The 17,325-nt window shown below is 44.5% G+C and overlaps 1 protein-coding gene across 2 annotated transcripts in view; it reads right to left on the reverse strand.

The window, feature by feature from the left end:
* LOC102461193 (beta-1,4-galactosyltransferase 3-like) overlaps window positions 1–17,007 on the reverse strand; it is a 30,583-nt gene extending 13,576 nt beyond the window's left edge. The window contains exons 1-2 of one of the 2 annotated variants that reach the window (XM_075905742.2): window positions 16,770–17,007; window positions 2,662–2,897 (exon numbers count right to left, since the gene is read on the reverse strand). In XM_075905742.2, coding sequence (XP_075761857.1) covers window positions 2,662–2,897; window positions 16,770–17,007 — 474 coding nt within the window. The remainder of the gene's footprint in view (window positions 1–2,661; window positions 2,898–16,769) is intronic. The other variant, XM_089772389.1, reaches the window with a different exon arrangement.
* Between the last annotated feature and the right edge of the window lie 318 nt (window positions 17,008–17,325).

Consider the following 17,325-nt stretch of genomic DNA (forward strand, 5'->3'; position numbering starts at 1 on the left):
AGTGCCAGACATGGTGGATGCAGGTAGTTTAGAAACTACTTATTGAGATCTTGCTACTGCTGTCACCTGTGCTGGTGCCTGAGCTCTCATGGGGCCCCATGGATCGCATCTTTGCCAAGATTGAGGGAATGGAATAGGAGGGAACCATGGAAAAGGTTGCCACATCTGTGGTTGGGTCTGCTGCTGCTGTTGCTGCAACTGAGAGGATGGCTTAGGAGAGGAATGTCGTGGGGAGAAAGATTTCTTCATCATCCTCACTGTCACTAGAAAATGGTGGGGATGAGCTTGATGGTGCAGCCAGTCTGTTAGGGCCCTGCAATGTCGGTATGACTTCTGTATGGAATGATGGTGTGCCCAGTACTGATGAGACTACCAGCTCTTAATGAGTGAACAGCAGCTTTGATGGAGGAAAGACCGGTGCCGGCAATGCGGAGGACTGGATTCATTGTGGTACCGAGTCACCCCACGCCTTCGACATGGTCAGTACCAGGCAAACTTCAGTTCACGGTGTCAGAGACAGTTTAGTCAACATTTGTACTGGTGGTTCTGGTCGGACATTAGCTGCGGTCTGATGCGACAACTTGCATACTAAACTGCTCAAGATAGTTAAGACCAAACCAGAATGTGAAGAGCTTCAAAAAGATCTCACCAAATGAAGTGATTTAGCAACAAAATGGCAAATCAAATTTAATGTTGATAAATGTAAAGTAATGAACATTGGAAAAAATAATCCCAATTATACATACAATATGATGGGGACTAATTTAGCTAAAACTACTCGAGAGAGAGATCTTGGAGTCAGTGGATAGTTCTCTGAAAACATCCACTCAGTGTGCAGCAACAATCAAAAAAGCAAACAGAATGTTAGGAATCATTAAAAAAAGGAATAGAAAATAAGAAAGAATATTTTATTTTCGCTATATATAACCATGGTACACCCACATCTTGAATACTGTATACAGATGTGGTTGCCTCATCTGAAAAAAAGATATATTGGCAATGGAAAAGGTTCAAAAAAAGGGCAACACAAATGACTGGGGGTTTGGAACAAGTTCCATATGAAGAGAGATTAAAAAGACTGGGACTTTTCAGCTTAGAAAAGAGGAAACTAAGGGGTGATATGATAGAGGTCTATGAAATCATGACTGGTGTAGAAAGAGTGAATAAGGAAAAGTTATTTACTTGCTCCCATAACGTAAGAACTAGGGGTCATCAAATGAAATTAATAGGTAGCAAGTTTAAAACAAACAAAAGGAAGTTTTTCTTCACACAATGCACAGGCAACCAGTGGAACTCCTTGCTACAGGATGTTTAGAAGACTAGGACTTTAACAGGGTTAAAAAAGAACTAGATAAATTCATGGAGGTTAGGTACAGCAATGACTATTAGCCAGGATGGGTAGAAATTGTATCCTTAGCCTCTGTTTGTCTGGAAATGGATGACAGGAGAGGGATCATGTGATGATTACCTGTTGTGTTTACTCCCTCTAGGGCATCTAGCATTGGCCACTGTCAGCAGACAGGATACTGGACTAGATGGACCTTTGGTCTGACCCAGTATTATCATTCTTATATACCGATGTTGATGGTACCGACAGTGCAGGGGTTGTCTTCTTCACCTTCAGGTGTTGAAATCACAGGGCATACATTTTTAGAGGGCACTGCCCTTGGGGTCTGTTCATACTGGACAGCCTCAGTGCCTGCAGATCCACATAACCCTGTGCCTTTGAGGAGAACTTCTGCTGAGGGGACAGCCTTTTTGATGGTCTGTCCGCAGAGGGTGAGGCATTTTTCCCTCTTAACTGTTTTCTTGGCTGGAGGATCCCTTGGTGCCGATGAGTTCTGGTCAGAGGCTGCTGTTGGTAAGGTATGGGGTGGAGAGGCTTGAAACACTGGTTGCAAAGGCTGGTCTCTCAGTTGCGATAGCTCTTAGGAAAATGATCCTGACCAGGCAACAAATGCATCGGGCATGCCCATCAGAGACAGGAATGGGCATTCTGCATGTCAGAAACTGCTTAAATCCTGGGGAGCCTGGCATCACTACTTTAATCCCAAGTACACTACAAACAAGGGAAAAAAATCCTTTTAAAAAGGAAAAACACCCACCAACAATTAAAGGGGGGAAACCGAAACAACTGTCAGAATACAATACTAATTACTAACTACTAATTACTAACTAACACTATCTAAGATTTAAAGACAAAGCACTGCTGGGTTCCAACCAAGCTGAGAGTTGTTGAGAAGGAACTGAGGCACAGGTGACAGTGCACACGTGTTGGCACATTCACTGTGTTGCGAGTAGCGACATGTGCATGTGCGCTGGCACCCGAGGAGAATACTGCTGCTAAAAAGTTCCAACTAAAAGTGCAGGAGAGCCGAGACACGTAGGGTGGAGAACCCACAGGAACACTCCTCGAAGATCATCAGCACCCTTAAATTTAATCTTAATCCCTCTCAAAAAACAAAGGTGGTAAAATATCCAGTGTTAAGATATGATGTACTCTTTAGAGACACAAAGCTAGAGTAGCTGAATTATGTCATTCTACATTCATAAACTCCATATTTGTCACAGAGGTCTTGTTTGTCCATTTTTCATTCACAGCCAAACTACTCCTTAACTGGGAATCTCAGCAGCAGTGAGACGCACACGATTTTGATTTACCTGGTGAATCAAGTAGATGGTATAGTGAAGCTGTTGACGCTGGAGGAAGGGATGAAGATAATAGAGAAGGTGTCGCAGGTGCTTTTCCTGGTTCTTGTGTGGTACAATGATGGCTGATTTGTAGCGAGCCAGACAGTGAGGAGGACTGTAGTGACCTCCAAACCGAACAAAGGGATTTTTTTGTATTATCATTCTTTCACTGGGGAATATATTGAAGGTAATGGTTAATGGACCAACTGTAAGAATGAAGGAAAGGAGAAAAAACAGTTAAAATGTGGTGACTATGAAGTTGAGTCAAATCACTTCAATTTCAACAGAATAAAACTCATACATCTATTGCTGGAAACACAATCTGAACCCAGCAGAGAGCAGTAAAGAACAGTATAGTGGGGGCATGTGTTATCCTATGAGTTGGAATCCACAATGGAGGCCTTTCAGTGGACTCCTCCCCAGTACGGTTCTTCTGATATTTGCTGTTCTCCACTCACACTAGAAGATCCAGACCCCCACAAAACACTGTCAGGGGACCACCGTGTTCTCTGAATAAAAGGCAAGATAATCACCATTATGGACAGTTGTGGAAGAGCAGTTGGAGAAACAATCACATCTGCCTCTTTTACTATCTTTTCCCATTTATATATCAATACCACATTTCAAGCAAGAGCTCAAAGACAAAGTGGTTCAAGGACTGTGGTGACTATATAGAAACTATTTTGGAGAAAACATAACACAAAAGAAAACAAGAGCATTTCTCCTTACTGCAACCCATGTTACCCAAAATTAAATTCCCCTTCTGATCTAAGGGTAATCTGATATTATTTAACAGAGTTCATAGCCAACTCTCAGAACATTTCCAGACCCTTGCTACCCTACAGTTTATTTCAGTGATTTTGTTTTCCCTCCCATGTTACTTCTCACCCCCTCCCCTTTTCTATTAATGAAACCCAAAGCGTTTCTAAATATTTAAAAATCAGTGAACCAGATGTCTGATGCAGAAATCTGATTTTTGCCTCTGCTATCAAGAGTTTCCATAACCAATTGCCGCCATGTTTATCTGCAACAAACAGAATGGCTGTTTCTCAGGGAACTAGGCTATGGTGGAACATCTCTAGACCATATCTACCATGTCTATTTGCTTACTATGACTGTATTAGCTGTTTCTATGGAACTCTCAGTTTCTGTCTTTAAAAAACAAAACCACTTTATTCCATTACTGCTTTTACTCTGAACATTTTATTTTAAATATAAAATCAGTATAACAGAAGTTATATGAGAAAACAGTGACTTTAACTAAGTACTAACAACTGCCCCAGTGTTATTATTTCGAACTTGCTTAAGAGATGCTAACAAAATGTACTTGTATTCAGATTCAGTTGCATTCATGGGTATCACTACAAAGTGTCTGAGTTTATTTTAAAAGAGATGGTATTATTTCTTTCAGGATAATCAAGTCCCTGCATTTTGCAGGACCAAATTCAGTAGTATCAATCCATAAAATCAAATCCTGCATTCTAAAAATTGATCTTAATTTATTCTACTGCCATGCAATATTTTAAATTTTTGTTCTCCCACTCCCATCCCCATGGCTCATACATGAATACCACAGTTATTTTAGAAAATAAATTGTCATGCTGTCCTGGCCATATGGTTCCTCAGCTCCTATGAAGTTGTCCAAGGAATCCAGCTCAGAACTTGTTTCTTTACCTGCCACACATGGGGAGAAAACAAAGGAAGCTGTTAAGCTCCATCTATGGCTCATGACCCTAGGGAATTCTGGCTCCCCCACACTCCCTGGCTGCAAGCTGGACTTCAGGTCTGGATCACTCTCTCCTGCCTCCATGGTGTAGCGTAGGCTCATAGTATCCAACCAGTTATGAAGTAGTAGCTACTATTGTGGCTACAGCAAACTAGCAACACGCAACAAGCCAAATAACCACATGTGGCTAGTGGCTAACAGCTAGCATGTTGGACGCCATGGGTGTCGGAGTAAACATTGAGTATAATCCAATTAACTCCCCCTTGTGGGGAAAGTAAAACCAGCTGCATACAGATCTCTGAAGAGCAGGAAGACAGAAAAAAAACCCTTCTGGAGTCCGGCTGGAGCAAGAGAGCAAATTTCAGGGCAGAAGTACTGAAACATGTCATATTCCAGAGTGCACAGGACCACAGTTAAAACAAAAAGATTAGTTCACACCATTCAAAAAGCAAAGTTACTCACATTGGTGCAGTAACTGTCTTTCTTCAAGATGGTGTTCCCGTGGGTGCTAGGCTTGCCCCGGCACCGCAGAACGGAGATTTTTCTGAAAGCAGTACCCAGCCAGACTGCACATGTGCTGCAGCGTCTCATGGCATTCGTGCACTTTTGCCTGAGTACGCGGTCCGGCCCCCGCCAGTTCCTCAAGGCCACCTCGGAATCTGTAAGACGTAAGTAGAGAATGGATTCCGAAGCGGGGATGAGGGCAGGTAGTGGAGCACCCTCAGGAACACCATCTCGAAGAACGATAGTTACTGCACTGAGTTGAGTAACTTCGCTTTCTTCTTTGAGGATGTCCCCGTGGGTGCTCCACTGTAGGTGACTGAGCAGCAGTACTCACCAAACCAGAAGGAGGGAAAGACAGAGTCCCTATTTATCTGCTGTAGGGAGCACTGCTGATGCCACTGCAGAATCCGAGTGCCTCTTCTGGAATATGGCATAATGTTTCATGAAAGTGTCATGTGAGGACCACGTGGCTGCTCTGCATATATCTTTCAAGGGAACACCCTTGAGAAAGGCCATCGAAGTTGCCATAGCTCTTGTAGAATGGGCCTGAGGTTGAACCGGGAGCGGAATGCACTTAGAAGTAAAGGCCTTTGTTATACAGGTGGTTATCAGCTTGGAAATTCGTTTGGAGGATATGGGTTGTCCTTCTGATCTCTCAGCTATGGACACAATTAAACGATCAATCTGTCTGAAAGGTCTGGTGCAGTCTATGTAAAAAGCCAGGGCCCTTCGAATGTTTTGAGTGTGTGGAGAGCCACTTCTCATGGGAAGGCATGAGGTTTCAGGTGAAAAACTGGGAGAACAATTGGTTCATTTACATGAAAACTAGATGCTATCTTAGGGATGAATTTCGGATGGAGTCTCAGTACTACACTGTCCTTATTGAATATATTATATGGAGTTGTTGCCATAATAGCTGATAGCTCACCAACTCTGCATGCTGACGTAACGGCGAGTAGAAAAACCATTTTCATAGTTAATGATTGTAAGGGTATGGTAGCGAGTGGTTCAAATGGTGGAGTCATTATGGCTTCGAAGACGATGTCCAAAGTCCACACCAGAGGAGTGGCATTGCATGGTGGGCTTATGTTTGTAAGGCCCTTGAGAAATCGTTTTGTGAGTGGATGGGCAAAGAGGGAGGTACCGTCAATCGGTTGTCTGAATGCGGAAATTGCCGCCAAATGGACTCAGAGATGCTAATAACAATCCTGTCTGTTTCAGGTGTAGTAAGTATCAAGAATAATGGGCAGAGAGTTCGACTCAGGAGTTCTTGTTTCGTGATGCACCAAGAGACGACTCTGCGCCATTTGGAAAGGTAAGTAGTCCTACTTGTTTGTCGTCTGGCTATGGATGAGGATGTGTTTGACCTGTGTGGAACATAAGGATTCAGAGGGGTTCAGCCAGTTAGGAACCATGCTGTAAGTTTCAGGGTGTGATTCGGGGGTGTCGTAGAGAGCCCTGGCTCTGCGTGAGAAGGTCCGGGAGGGCTGGAAGCTGAAATGGTCTGCATGATGACATGCGATGGAGAAAGGGGAAACAGTGCTGACATGCCCAGGCTGGGGCTATCAATATGATCCTGGCTCAATCTGACCTCATCTACAGAACTTTGGGGATGAGAGCTATAGGAGGAAAGGCATATAGGAGAGGTCCGTTCCAGATGATAAGGAATGCATTTCCTAGGGAGCCCGGACCTAGACCCACCCTGGAACAGTACTTGCGGCACTCTGTTGCGATGAGTCGTGAAAAGGTCTAATAGGGGAATTCCCCATAATTGAAAGGATGTGGAGAATACCGTCATGTAGTTCCCACTCGTGCTCCATGGCGAAATGTCTGCTGAAAAAGTTTGTGGTGACATTCATAGTTCTAGGTAAGTAGGATGTTATTCTGTGGCAAATGCACCAATTCCAAAATCGGATTGATTACGCACAGAGGGAGCAGGATCGAGCTCCGCTCTTGCGGTTCACGTAATAGATAGCCGTGACATTGTCGGTGAGAATTCTCACTGTCGTATCTTGAATACGTTTGCAAGCGTTGAAAATCCCTCGTAGCTCCAGAAGGTTTATATGGAGTTGAGTCTCTGGTGCCGACCATCTGCCTTGTACTGAGATTGTAACCATGTGTGCTCCCCAACCTAGAAGGGAGGCATCGGTTGTGATGTGGTGCTGGGGTTGCTGTTGATGAAACGGTACCCCAGAAAGAAGGTTCTTGCAACTCGTCCACCAGAGGTGTGATTAAAGGACAGATTGTGGAGGAGTTACTGCCTGTGAAGATCAGGTCTGATGCAATTGTACACTAGTGTCAGCCAATACTGAAGAGCACGGAAGTGTAGCCTGGCATAATGTACCACGTAAGTGGTGGCAGCCATGTGACCCATGAGTCTCAGGCAAGTGATGACCTGGACAGTGGGGCTGCCTTGGATGATCTGAATGAGGTCTTGGATAGCCTCAAATCTCTGCAGAGGTAAGTATGCCCTGGCTGTCATTGAATCCAACCAAGCGCCTATGAATTACAGCTCGAGTCGGATGCAAAATTGACTTTTGTTCGTTGACGAGGAGTCCAAGGGTGTGAAAGGACTGTCTGGTGATGTGGATCATATCGAGTATTTCGGCAGCAGTGCGGCCCTCGAGTTAACAATCGTCCAGGTATGGGAATATAATCACTTCCCGTCTATGGAGATCGGCCGCAACTACTGCCAGGATTTTTGAGACTACTCTGGGGGCAGACGAGAGGCCGAATGGCAGGACTTTGTACTGGTAATGGTCCATGCCGACAACAAATTGTAGGAATCTTCTGTATGCCGGATGGATTGAACCATGAAAATAGGCATGCTGGAGATTGAGGGCCGCAAACCAGTCATCGCAATCTAACGTGGGAATTATAGCAGCTAGTGTGATCATCCTAAATCGTTGCTTTCGTAGGAATTTATTCAAGCAGTAGAGGTCTAGTATCGGTCGCCATGCTCCTGACTTTGAGTGAGGAAATAGCGAGACTAAAACCCCTTGCCCTTGAATTCACTCGGGACTAGATCTATTGCCCCTAGTGAGAGCAGATGGTTGACCACGATGCTTAGCAGGGCCTCGTGAGATGGGTACCTGAAAAAGAACAGGGTCGGAGAGGTGGTGGGAGGAATGGCGATGAAGGGGATGGTGTAATCTGATTGAACGATTTCCATCACCCATTTGTCCGTAGTGATTTTGGCCCATTGATGGTAAAATGGCTTCAGACATTGGTGGGTGTGGTGATCGTTGCTGCTGTAGAGAACTATTTGCGTACCCCCAACCAGGGCATCAAACCTTCTGTTTGTTGTTTGATGGGGTCTGCATACGGTTACCTATTTTTCAACGTTGCTGAGATCTTTGATGAGAGCACCGTTGGTCAAAATTTCTTTGTTGTTGCTGCTGCCACTGCTGTCTAACATATGGGTAGTCATATCTTCGCTGGTATGGAGTGTATCCTTGCCTTCTAAATGGAGGGGTATACATGCCCAGTGTTCTAAGAGTTGTGCGGGAGTCTTTTGAGGAGTGCAATACGCTATTGGTCTTCTCAGCAAACAGCTTTTCTCTGTCAAATGGCAAATCCTCAACCTTATTTTATAGTTCTTTGGGGACTCCCGCTGCCTGAAGGTAAGATGCCCTTCTACTACCACTGTGGTGGTCATGCGAATGGGCCGCTGTATCTGGAGGGCTGTTCTAGCTGACATATAAGCCCTCCTGAACCACAGATTTTAATATGGGCCTTTTAGAGTCTGGGAAGTGGTCTATCAATGGGGTCAGCTTTGAGAAAGTGTCAAAGATATGGTTGTACAGATGTGCTGTATAATTGGCAATTCTGAGCATTAGTGTTGCCAATGTGTATACTTTTCTACCCAGCAAGTCTAATCTTTTCGTATCTCTGTCTGATGCTGCTTGTTTATATTGTGGAGTCTTGAACCCTCTGGTGGGCCGCGTCCATAACTAAGGAGTTGGGCTGGGGATGGGTGAAGAGGAATTCCATTCCCTTTGGGGGGGAGGGGGATGAAGTATTTTCTATCGGCTTTCTTGTTAGTCAGTGGTGCCAATGCTGGCGTGTACCAAATTTCCTCAGCAACCCCTTCATTCAAGGAAATAACCAGTCTTGATCTATGCCGTGGTTGAAGATTTTTGAAAAGATGATGTTGCTTGTCTTTCACTTCTTTCAATGGTATTTCCTGGCTGACCGAGACATGTTTAAAAAGCTTCTGAAACTGTCGGAGGTCATCTGGTGGAGAGACATCCCCAGGGATAACAGCTTCATCTGGGGAAGAAGAGTCAACAGAAGACAGCTCTGGTGGCTGCTCCTCAAGATGGGTGTATTCCAGTTCCAAGGGAAGTTGAGGTGGGGGTGTAGTTTGCCCTGTTGGAGTGGGGGGAGCCGGAGTTGGTGAGCGCTTGGAGGATGCACAGTCACAGCAAGATTGCCCGTGAGACCTGGATCTGTAGTGATATGAATATCTTCTGAGAGAGTCATGATGGTAAAGGTCATCACGGTGGTAGAGTCTGTCCAATGGCGACCGTCTTTCAGAATAAGCAGGTAGGGTGTGCTGCCAATGATAGATGTGTGGAGAGTGCGGAAGGTGAGAGCGGATGTAAGAAGCTCTGGAGGAAGCAGGAGAGATGGAGCAATGACGATGGTGATGTCTCCCGTGGTCAGGGTATGATGCGAGAAAAGGAGACGGTAATCGTTGGAGAGTATGAAGACCTGTGACGGCTACCGCGGTAATATGGAGAATGCAGTGTCAGTGGGAAAGGAGACGGTGCCAGCAAAAAATAGTGAATGGTAGCAGCTTTGGCGTGGGGGAGTTGCAAGTCACCAGGGCCTGATGAAATGCATTCTAGAATATTCAAGGAGCTCATAGAGGAGGTATCTGAGCCTTTAACTATCATCTTTGGAAAATCATGGAAGACAGGAGAGATTCCAGAAAATTGGGCAAATATAGTGCCTATCTATAAAAAGGGAAATAAAAACAATCCATGAAACTACAGACCAGTCAGTTTAACTTCTGTGCCAGGAAAGATAATGGAGCAAGTAATTAAGGAAATCATCTACAAACACTTGGAAGATAATGAGGTGATAGGGAACAGCCAGCATGGATTTGTAAAGAACAAATCATGTCAAACCAATCTGACAGCATTCTTTGATAGGATAACAAGTCTTGTGGATAAGGGAGAAGAGGTGGATGTGGTATACCTAGACTTTAGTAAGGCATTTGATACAGTCTCGCATGATATTCTTGTCAATAAACTAGGCAAATACAACTTAGATGGGGCTACTATAAGGTGGGTGCATAACTGGCTGGATAACCATTCCTAGAGAGTAGTTATTAACGGTTCACAATCCTGCTGGAAAGGAGTAACAAGTGGGGTTCCACAGGGGTCTGTTTTGGGACTGGTTCTGTTCAATATCTTCATCAATTATTTAGCTATCGGCATAGAGAGTACTCTTATTAAGTTTGCAGATGATACCAAGCTTGGAGGGGTTGCAACTGCTTTGGAGGATAGGGTCATAATTCAAAATGATCTGGACAAATTGAAGAAATGGTCTGAGGTAAACAGGATGAAGTTTAATAAGGACAAATGCAAAGTGCTCCACTTAGGAAGGAACTATCAGTTTCATACATACAGAATGGGAATCGACTGTCTAGGAAGGAGTATGGCAGAAAGGGATCTAGGGGTTATAATGGACCACAAGCTAAATATGAGTCAACAGTGTGACACTGTTGCAAAAAAAGCCAACATGATTTTAGGATGCATTAACAGGTGTGTTGTGAACAAGACACGAGAAGTCATTCTTCCACTCTATTCTGCGCTGATTAGGCCTCAGTTGGAGTATTGTGTCCAGTTCTGGGCACCACATTTCAAGACAGATGTGGAGAAACAGGAGAAGGTTCAGAGAAGAGCAACAAGAATGATTAAAGGTCTAGAGAACATGACCTTTGAAGGAAGATTGAAAGAATTGGGCTTGTTTAGTTTGGAAAGGTATGTTTGCACAGCAAAGTTATTTCAAAATAACAGCCATTATTTCGAAATAACATTACCAGCATCTACACAGCCAAACCGCTATTTCGAAATTAAATCGAAATAACGGAGGGCTTATTTCAAAATTGGTAAACCTCATTCCATGAGGAATAGCACCAATTTTGAAATTGCTATTTCAAAATAAGAACTGTGTAGACGCTTATTTCAAAATAAGGGGCCTCCATCCCTTCCCAGGGTGCCCTGGTGGCCACTCTGGGCACAACCAAGAAAACTCCTCTCCCTCCCCACCTCCCCGGAGCCCTTAAAGGCATAGACTCTGGCCACAGTGCCTGTGCCAGTTCCAAGCCTGCCAGCCCAGAGCCAGCAGTCACTGCACCTGACCCAGTAGCCCCAGCATGAGCCAGGCAGCCAGTGCCAGCCAGACTTCCACCTCTCCCCAGGACCAGTCTGCCAGCTCCCAGGAGCCTGCCAGGGGCTGAAAAAGGCAGGCGCCTGCCTGGTCCAGTGCGGAGATCAGGGACCTAATTCAGGTTTGGGGGATGCCTCCAACGTCCATGATCTCTGCAATAAATAGAGGAACACAACTGTCTACAGGCAGCCAGAGGGGGGTATAGGCAGGAGCCAGTGCTGTAGGGAGCTGGCTTAAAGCCAGTTCCCCCCAGCACCAGCTTCCCGGTGCTATCTCCCCGCCACAAACACACTTGATGCGGGGGGAAAAGGGAGGCTGCCACAAAGCAGCCTCTCTCTGTGCCAGCAAAGATGGGTCTGAGCTCCCTGTAGACAGAGGCTGCTCTGCATCCCACGGAGCAGCCTCTGCCTGCAACAAGCCTGGGCCCATCACGGACAGAGGCTGTTCCGTAGCTGTAGCCCCTGTTCGTGGGGGTGGGGGTCTGAGCTTCCCACAAACAAAGGCTGCTCCATGGCAAGGGCTGCCATGGAACAGCCTATGTCTGTGGAGGGCTCGGAGATAGCAGCGCAGGGCGGCAGGCACCTGGTATGCGCAAGGAGCTGGTTTTTAAAATCGGCTCCCCTCACGGACCAGCTCCGACTTGCCACCTCACGCTGCTGCCTCTGATACACAGGCAGCAGCAGCATGGGGTGGCAGGGGACTCCCTAGGAGTGGAGCTGGCAGTACACTGGCTGCTGGCCCCACACCCTAGGACTATCAAATAGTCGTATAACTGCTCAATTACACGATATGTAGTATCCCTACTCCTAATTACTCCAGGAGACCATATGTCCTTGATTCCCTGGTGCTACTCCATGCCTGCCTGAGATTCTGGGGCTGCACTAACCTCTTCCTGGTGGAAAGGTCGGGAGTGGGCCTCTGGCCTGCCCTTGGGCTTCTCTTCTCCCTGCCTCCTCCAGGCTTCACCCCTTGTCCAGGTCTGGCTTCTTTCTGGCCTGGCTATCAATAAGAGTTACTCAGGTAGCCCTGGACCCTACACCTGTCCTGGATAGCAGGCCAGTGTTGCCTGGGAGCAGCTTTTAAACCATACATTTGCCCCATGGGGCACACTGCCAAGGGCAGGTGAAGAGTACAGGCTCTCTAGGTGGCTCTTAATACTGCCAGGCTCTGACTTTGCCTGGGGGCAGAGAAACAGAGGAAGGCAGGTCTTCTGCACCTATCCTACTTTTGCCTTTTGAAAAGGTGGTCACTCTAGCATGCTGGCATACCACCAGTTATGTCACTGTAGTGGTATAATTATTCTGGTACAGTTCTGTCAATACAAAAAGTAGCAGCAGACAGTTTACTTTTGCTTAGACCAGGGCTACTCAACACTCGGCCCATTTGTTTGCAGCCCGCGGTGCGGTTTGGGTTGACGCGGTGTCAACACACAGCCCGCGGGTGGGAGCCAAAACAAAAAAATCGTCAATAGAATGGTCTTCTGTTGAATGCATTTTAGTAGTTAAATTCCTGGATTGTCATTGCTTGTTAAAAATGCTGTCATATGGGTGGAAATCAGGTACATATTGCTTTTTATTAATATCAGCAGAACTGACTTAAATGGGGCCTGTGTGTTGTGCAGTCTTGCCTTAATCTTTGTATTTATGCGTGTCAGTGTGAATGAAGCTATTTACATGTACGTGCAGCCACACTTAAGTTGCGGCCCTTGGCATGTGCTGTGAGTATTATTGTGGCCCCCGGGGCTTCCAAAGTTGAATAGCCCTGGCTTAGACAATCTTCAAGTTAGAGTTTGGAGGTGATATTATTTGTTCCATATAAAAATGAAGAACTCAGAACATTTACCACACACATAAATTGAAAAAGGGCTATACTTCCTAAAAAGCCAAATCTGGAGCCCAGGGGTATGGGAGTCTTCCCATTAATGTTAGAGGGATTTGGATCAGGCCCAAAATGACCTATTACCAGTCTCCAATTTGGAACTTCAAGAATTACATTTGAAGTCTCATTTAATGGTGGTTATGAAATAAGCATTGGAAGAACAGGTATTCTATTCCAAGTCATGTTTTTAATTGCAATGACACTCAAGGGGTTTGTATTTGCATATCTATTTTAGTTCCTCTTAAGTAGAGGAATAAATGCCTTTTACAGTAGCATACATTTAAAATAATTTATTTGGATGAGGTCTGAGCACAATACAGCAGAGCCTATCTGAAGAAAAGAAGGTCTTTTTGTGCACAAAATAGTGTTACTGGTTAAAAAGTTACTAAACTAAAGCAGAATCTTATTTCACAACATGCTGGTGTTCCAACACCACAGAAAGTTGCTTTTTGCAATGTAACATTGTTTCAGATGCACAGTTCTAATTTCCTCTAGAGGTTTCCATAAATGCTAATTAATCTATACTATTTAATCTACTTAAACTTCATCTTTAGTTAACTTTTGTCAGCTCCATATAAAACATGGATTCTCAAACTTCACTGCACCACAACCTCCTTCTGATAACAAAAATTACTACATGGCCCCACAAAGGGGGACTGAAACCAGAGCCCCACCACTTTGGGGGGGGTGTCTAAACTACAGGATTTTTTAGGAAAAAAAGTGGCCTTTTTTCAAAAAAACTTCCCCTGCGTCTATACTGCTTCCACGTTCTTTCAAAAATAAATCGAAAGAACGCAGCGGTTTTTTTCAACCGCGGAAAACCTCATTTTATGAGGAATAGCACTTTTTTCAAAAGTGCTCTTTTGAAAAAAGGCGCTATGTAATGCAAACTGTGCTTTTTCGAAAGAGCATCCAGACTGCCTGGGTGCTCTCTTTCAAAAAAAAAAGCAGCTAGCTTTTTCGAAGCTACTGGTTGTAGTCTAGACGCTGTTTTTCGAAAGGGGCTTTTTCGAAAGTATCTTTCGAAAAAGCCTCTTTCGAAAGAGGCTTGTAGTCTAGACATAGCCTGGGTGGGGAAGCAAAGGCTCAAGCCCCACCACTCCAGGCAGAGGGACCAAAAGCATAAGCCTGAAAGCTTCTGACCCAGGCAGGGGATCTGTAATCTTATCCCTGCTACCTACTGCTAAAGCCACTCGGCTTTGGCCCCAGGTGGTGGGACTTGGGCTTCAGCTTTGGCCCCAGGCCCTAGCCAGTTGAACCCTTGCTCTGGTGACCAGGTCATGACCCACAGTTTGAGAACCACTAATATAAACACTCTCTTGTGGCTGAAAGGCAAGCTGTAGACTGCTCACCATTTGTTTGTTTGGAGGTTAAAGGTCAAGTAAAGCAGTGGTCACTAACCAGTAGATCAGGATCTACTGGTAGATCTTGGAGCCTCTAACAGGGGATCCTGGCTGGTTTGGCTAAGAGGCTATCAAGTACCAGCACTTCAACCACCTCCCCACGCACTGCCCTGCTGCTCCTGCCCAGAGCCGCCCCTGGGAGCCTCCTGCTTCTTGTACAGAGTTGAGGGGACAGAGGCAGGGGAGTGTTGATGTCATTCTGTCCCCCTCTCCTGTACCCCATCTTCACATAGTGAGGAGGCCGGGGCCTTGGTGAAGGGGTGAAGCAGGGGCAGGGCCTTGGAGAAGGGGCAGGGCAAGGATATTTGGGTCTGAGGTAGATCCTGGACTGAGAAATTCAAAAAATTAATCTTGTGCTTAAAAAGGTTGGAGACCACTGAAATAAAGCCTTCTATTTAAATAAAGTTTTTTAAGAGAGGAGGATTCTTGTTAGAGTTTGCTGAAAGGCAACATAAGCATTCATTCATTCGTCCATGACTTTTGTCATAGCAAATGAAAGTTCTTTATATCTATCCATACCCTCTTGTTCTAGAGCTGACCAGAGCTTACCAGTTCACTTAAGTCTACACCTCAAGAAACAATAATTGGCATCTGTGTCAAGAGGCTCACAGACAATGAGACATGCAAGCAAGACAACATGTGTTTGAGACCACACATTGCCACCACACTGCCTGTGTTTATTTCATTTCATCTCAGTGACAGAGGGAGAAACAAAGGATGATTACACATTATTATAAAGCTTGTAGAACTAATCTAAATGCCCACTCAGATTAGTAAATTCATGTTTTCTAACTCATCCATGCAACTGTTCCAACAAAACATCTGTGCTGTGTTCACACATTCACTTTTTTAAATAACACAATTGCGTGTGAAGCAAGGTTGTGTATCCCCTTACCAAGCTGACTGATTGCATTTCCATCATTACAACTCAGAATATCTGGGCAGGTATTATATAATGCCGCAGCAGTGGCTATTGTACGTGAAAGAGACACACACAATATAGTATTTACAACACAGGGGCAACAGACTTTGAGGTGCCTTGCCACACAGAGTTGGGAGGAGGAAACACTGGCTAAACTAGTTACACAGGCAGTAGGGAAATGTAAAAAAATTCCAGATTGAAATGTGATGTAGCTGAATCAGTATTATCAACAGTGAAAACTCTAATGTAGACTAAGCAGTTTCTTTTTTAAAGCCACTGTATCATGTAGCTCTTAAAGCACAGCTTGACTGTCAAGTTACCTGCATCCAACAGGCAGAGCTCTGGGAAAGGCTAGATGACATTGTTAAATATAGCAATGTCCAACATACACTACAGCTTAATACTGCAGCAGCTACCTCACTGCTGGAAAACTGGTACAGAATTTCCTTACATACATAATAGCCCAATCCAAACAGCAAAATAACAGTGTTGCACACTGGCAAATAAGAATATAGGCCAGCCAAGTCCTCTAGGGGTGTGTCTAGACTACAAGGTTTTTTCGGGAAAAAAAATTGCCTTTTTTTAAAAAAAAAATCCCCTAAATCTACAGTGCTGCCGCATTCTTTTGAAACTAAATCGAAAGAATGCGGTAGTTTTTTCGACCATGAAAACCTCGTTTTACGAGGAATAACGCTTTTTATCGAAAATGCTCTTTCGAAAAAAGGCGCTATGTAATGCAAACTGTGCTTTTTCGAAAGAGAGCATCCAGACTGCCTGGGTGCTCGCTTTCGAAAAAGCGGCTTGCTTTTTCAAAAGTACTGGTTGTACTCTAGATGCTCTTTTTCGAAAGAGGCTTGCAGTCTAGATGTAGCCTAGGAGTGTAAATCGTCAGCTGCCATGGTTACTGAGTATTAACTATGTTATATGTTGACAAAAAACATTTAATATATGCAACATGGCTAGCACAAACTGGTTACACGCTCACTATGAAATATAGCATAAACAGGGCCTAAGCATACACTGAACAAAACCACCCACACTGTTGGACTATGTCATGTGTTATCAGTTAGTAAATTTCCAGTATCTAGTTTTTAGGTGAAAGAGAGAGATTAATCCAGACCCAAGAATGGAAATACTAGTAAAAGCTTAAGTCACTACAGTAAATTACATGTTTCACTTTTGTAAAGTGAAAAAGTATTATTACACTGATGTACTAGTTCAGACAGTAGCAGTTTATACATACCAAATATCGGTGATTGGGCTGTGCAGTATGGCATAGTTTCTTCATTAGGAGCTCTGGTGAACAAACTGAGGTTTGTATACACATCCTGTGTTTTTGAGTAATCCCAGGGTTGAGGTGCTTCTAAAAATCCCCGAAAGACACTGGATGCACCTCCTCGGTACAAAATCAGAATAAATATTGCTTGAAATACAGCTAGGAAGAGCAGAAAACAAGGATTTTCAACACGAGAAAGGGACATGGTTTTAGGCCATCCACTGGAGCTAATTTTGTTGAGAGTTTAATTCTGCAGAACAACCTCACATTTTTACTTTAGGGCTACATTTGCTTATGTAAGAATGCTTGTCCTCTTCAAAGAGCTCGTCAAAACAATTAATGTCTTTTGACCACGCTGCATGTTTTGAGCATGGTTTTGTTATATGTAGTCCTAACTGCTAAACTTCAGCGATCTTCTGTGCATTGCTCTTCATTCCTCGTGGACATTCAATCTGCACAGCTAATTAAAGAGAAAAGACAACTTGTTACAGTAATTTCAGCAAAAGGACGCTTGCCAGTTTTC

Source organism: Pelodiscus sinensis, chromosome 1 (genome assembly GCF_052426305.1).
Source record: "Pelodiscus sinensis isolate ZL-2025 chromosome 1, ASM5242630v1, whole genome shotgun sequence".
Lineage (NCBI taxonomy): Eukaryota > Metazoa > Chordata > Testudines > Trionychidae > Pelodiscus > Pelodiscus sinensis.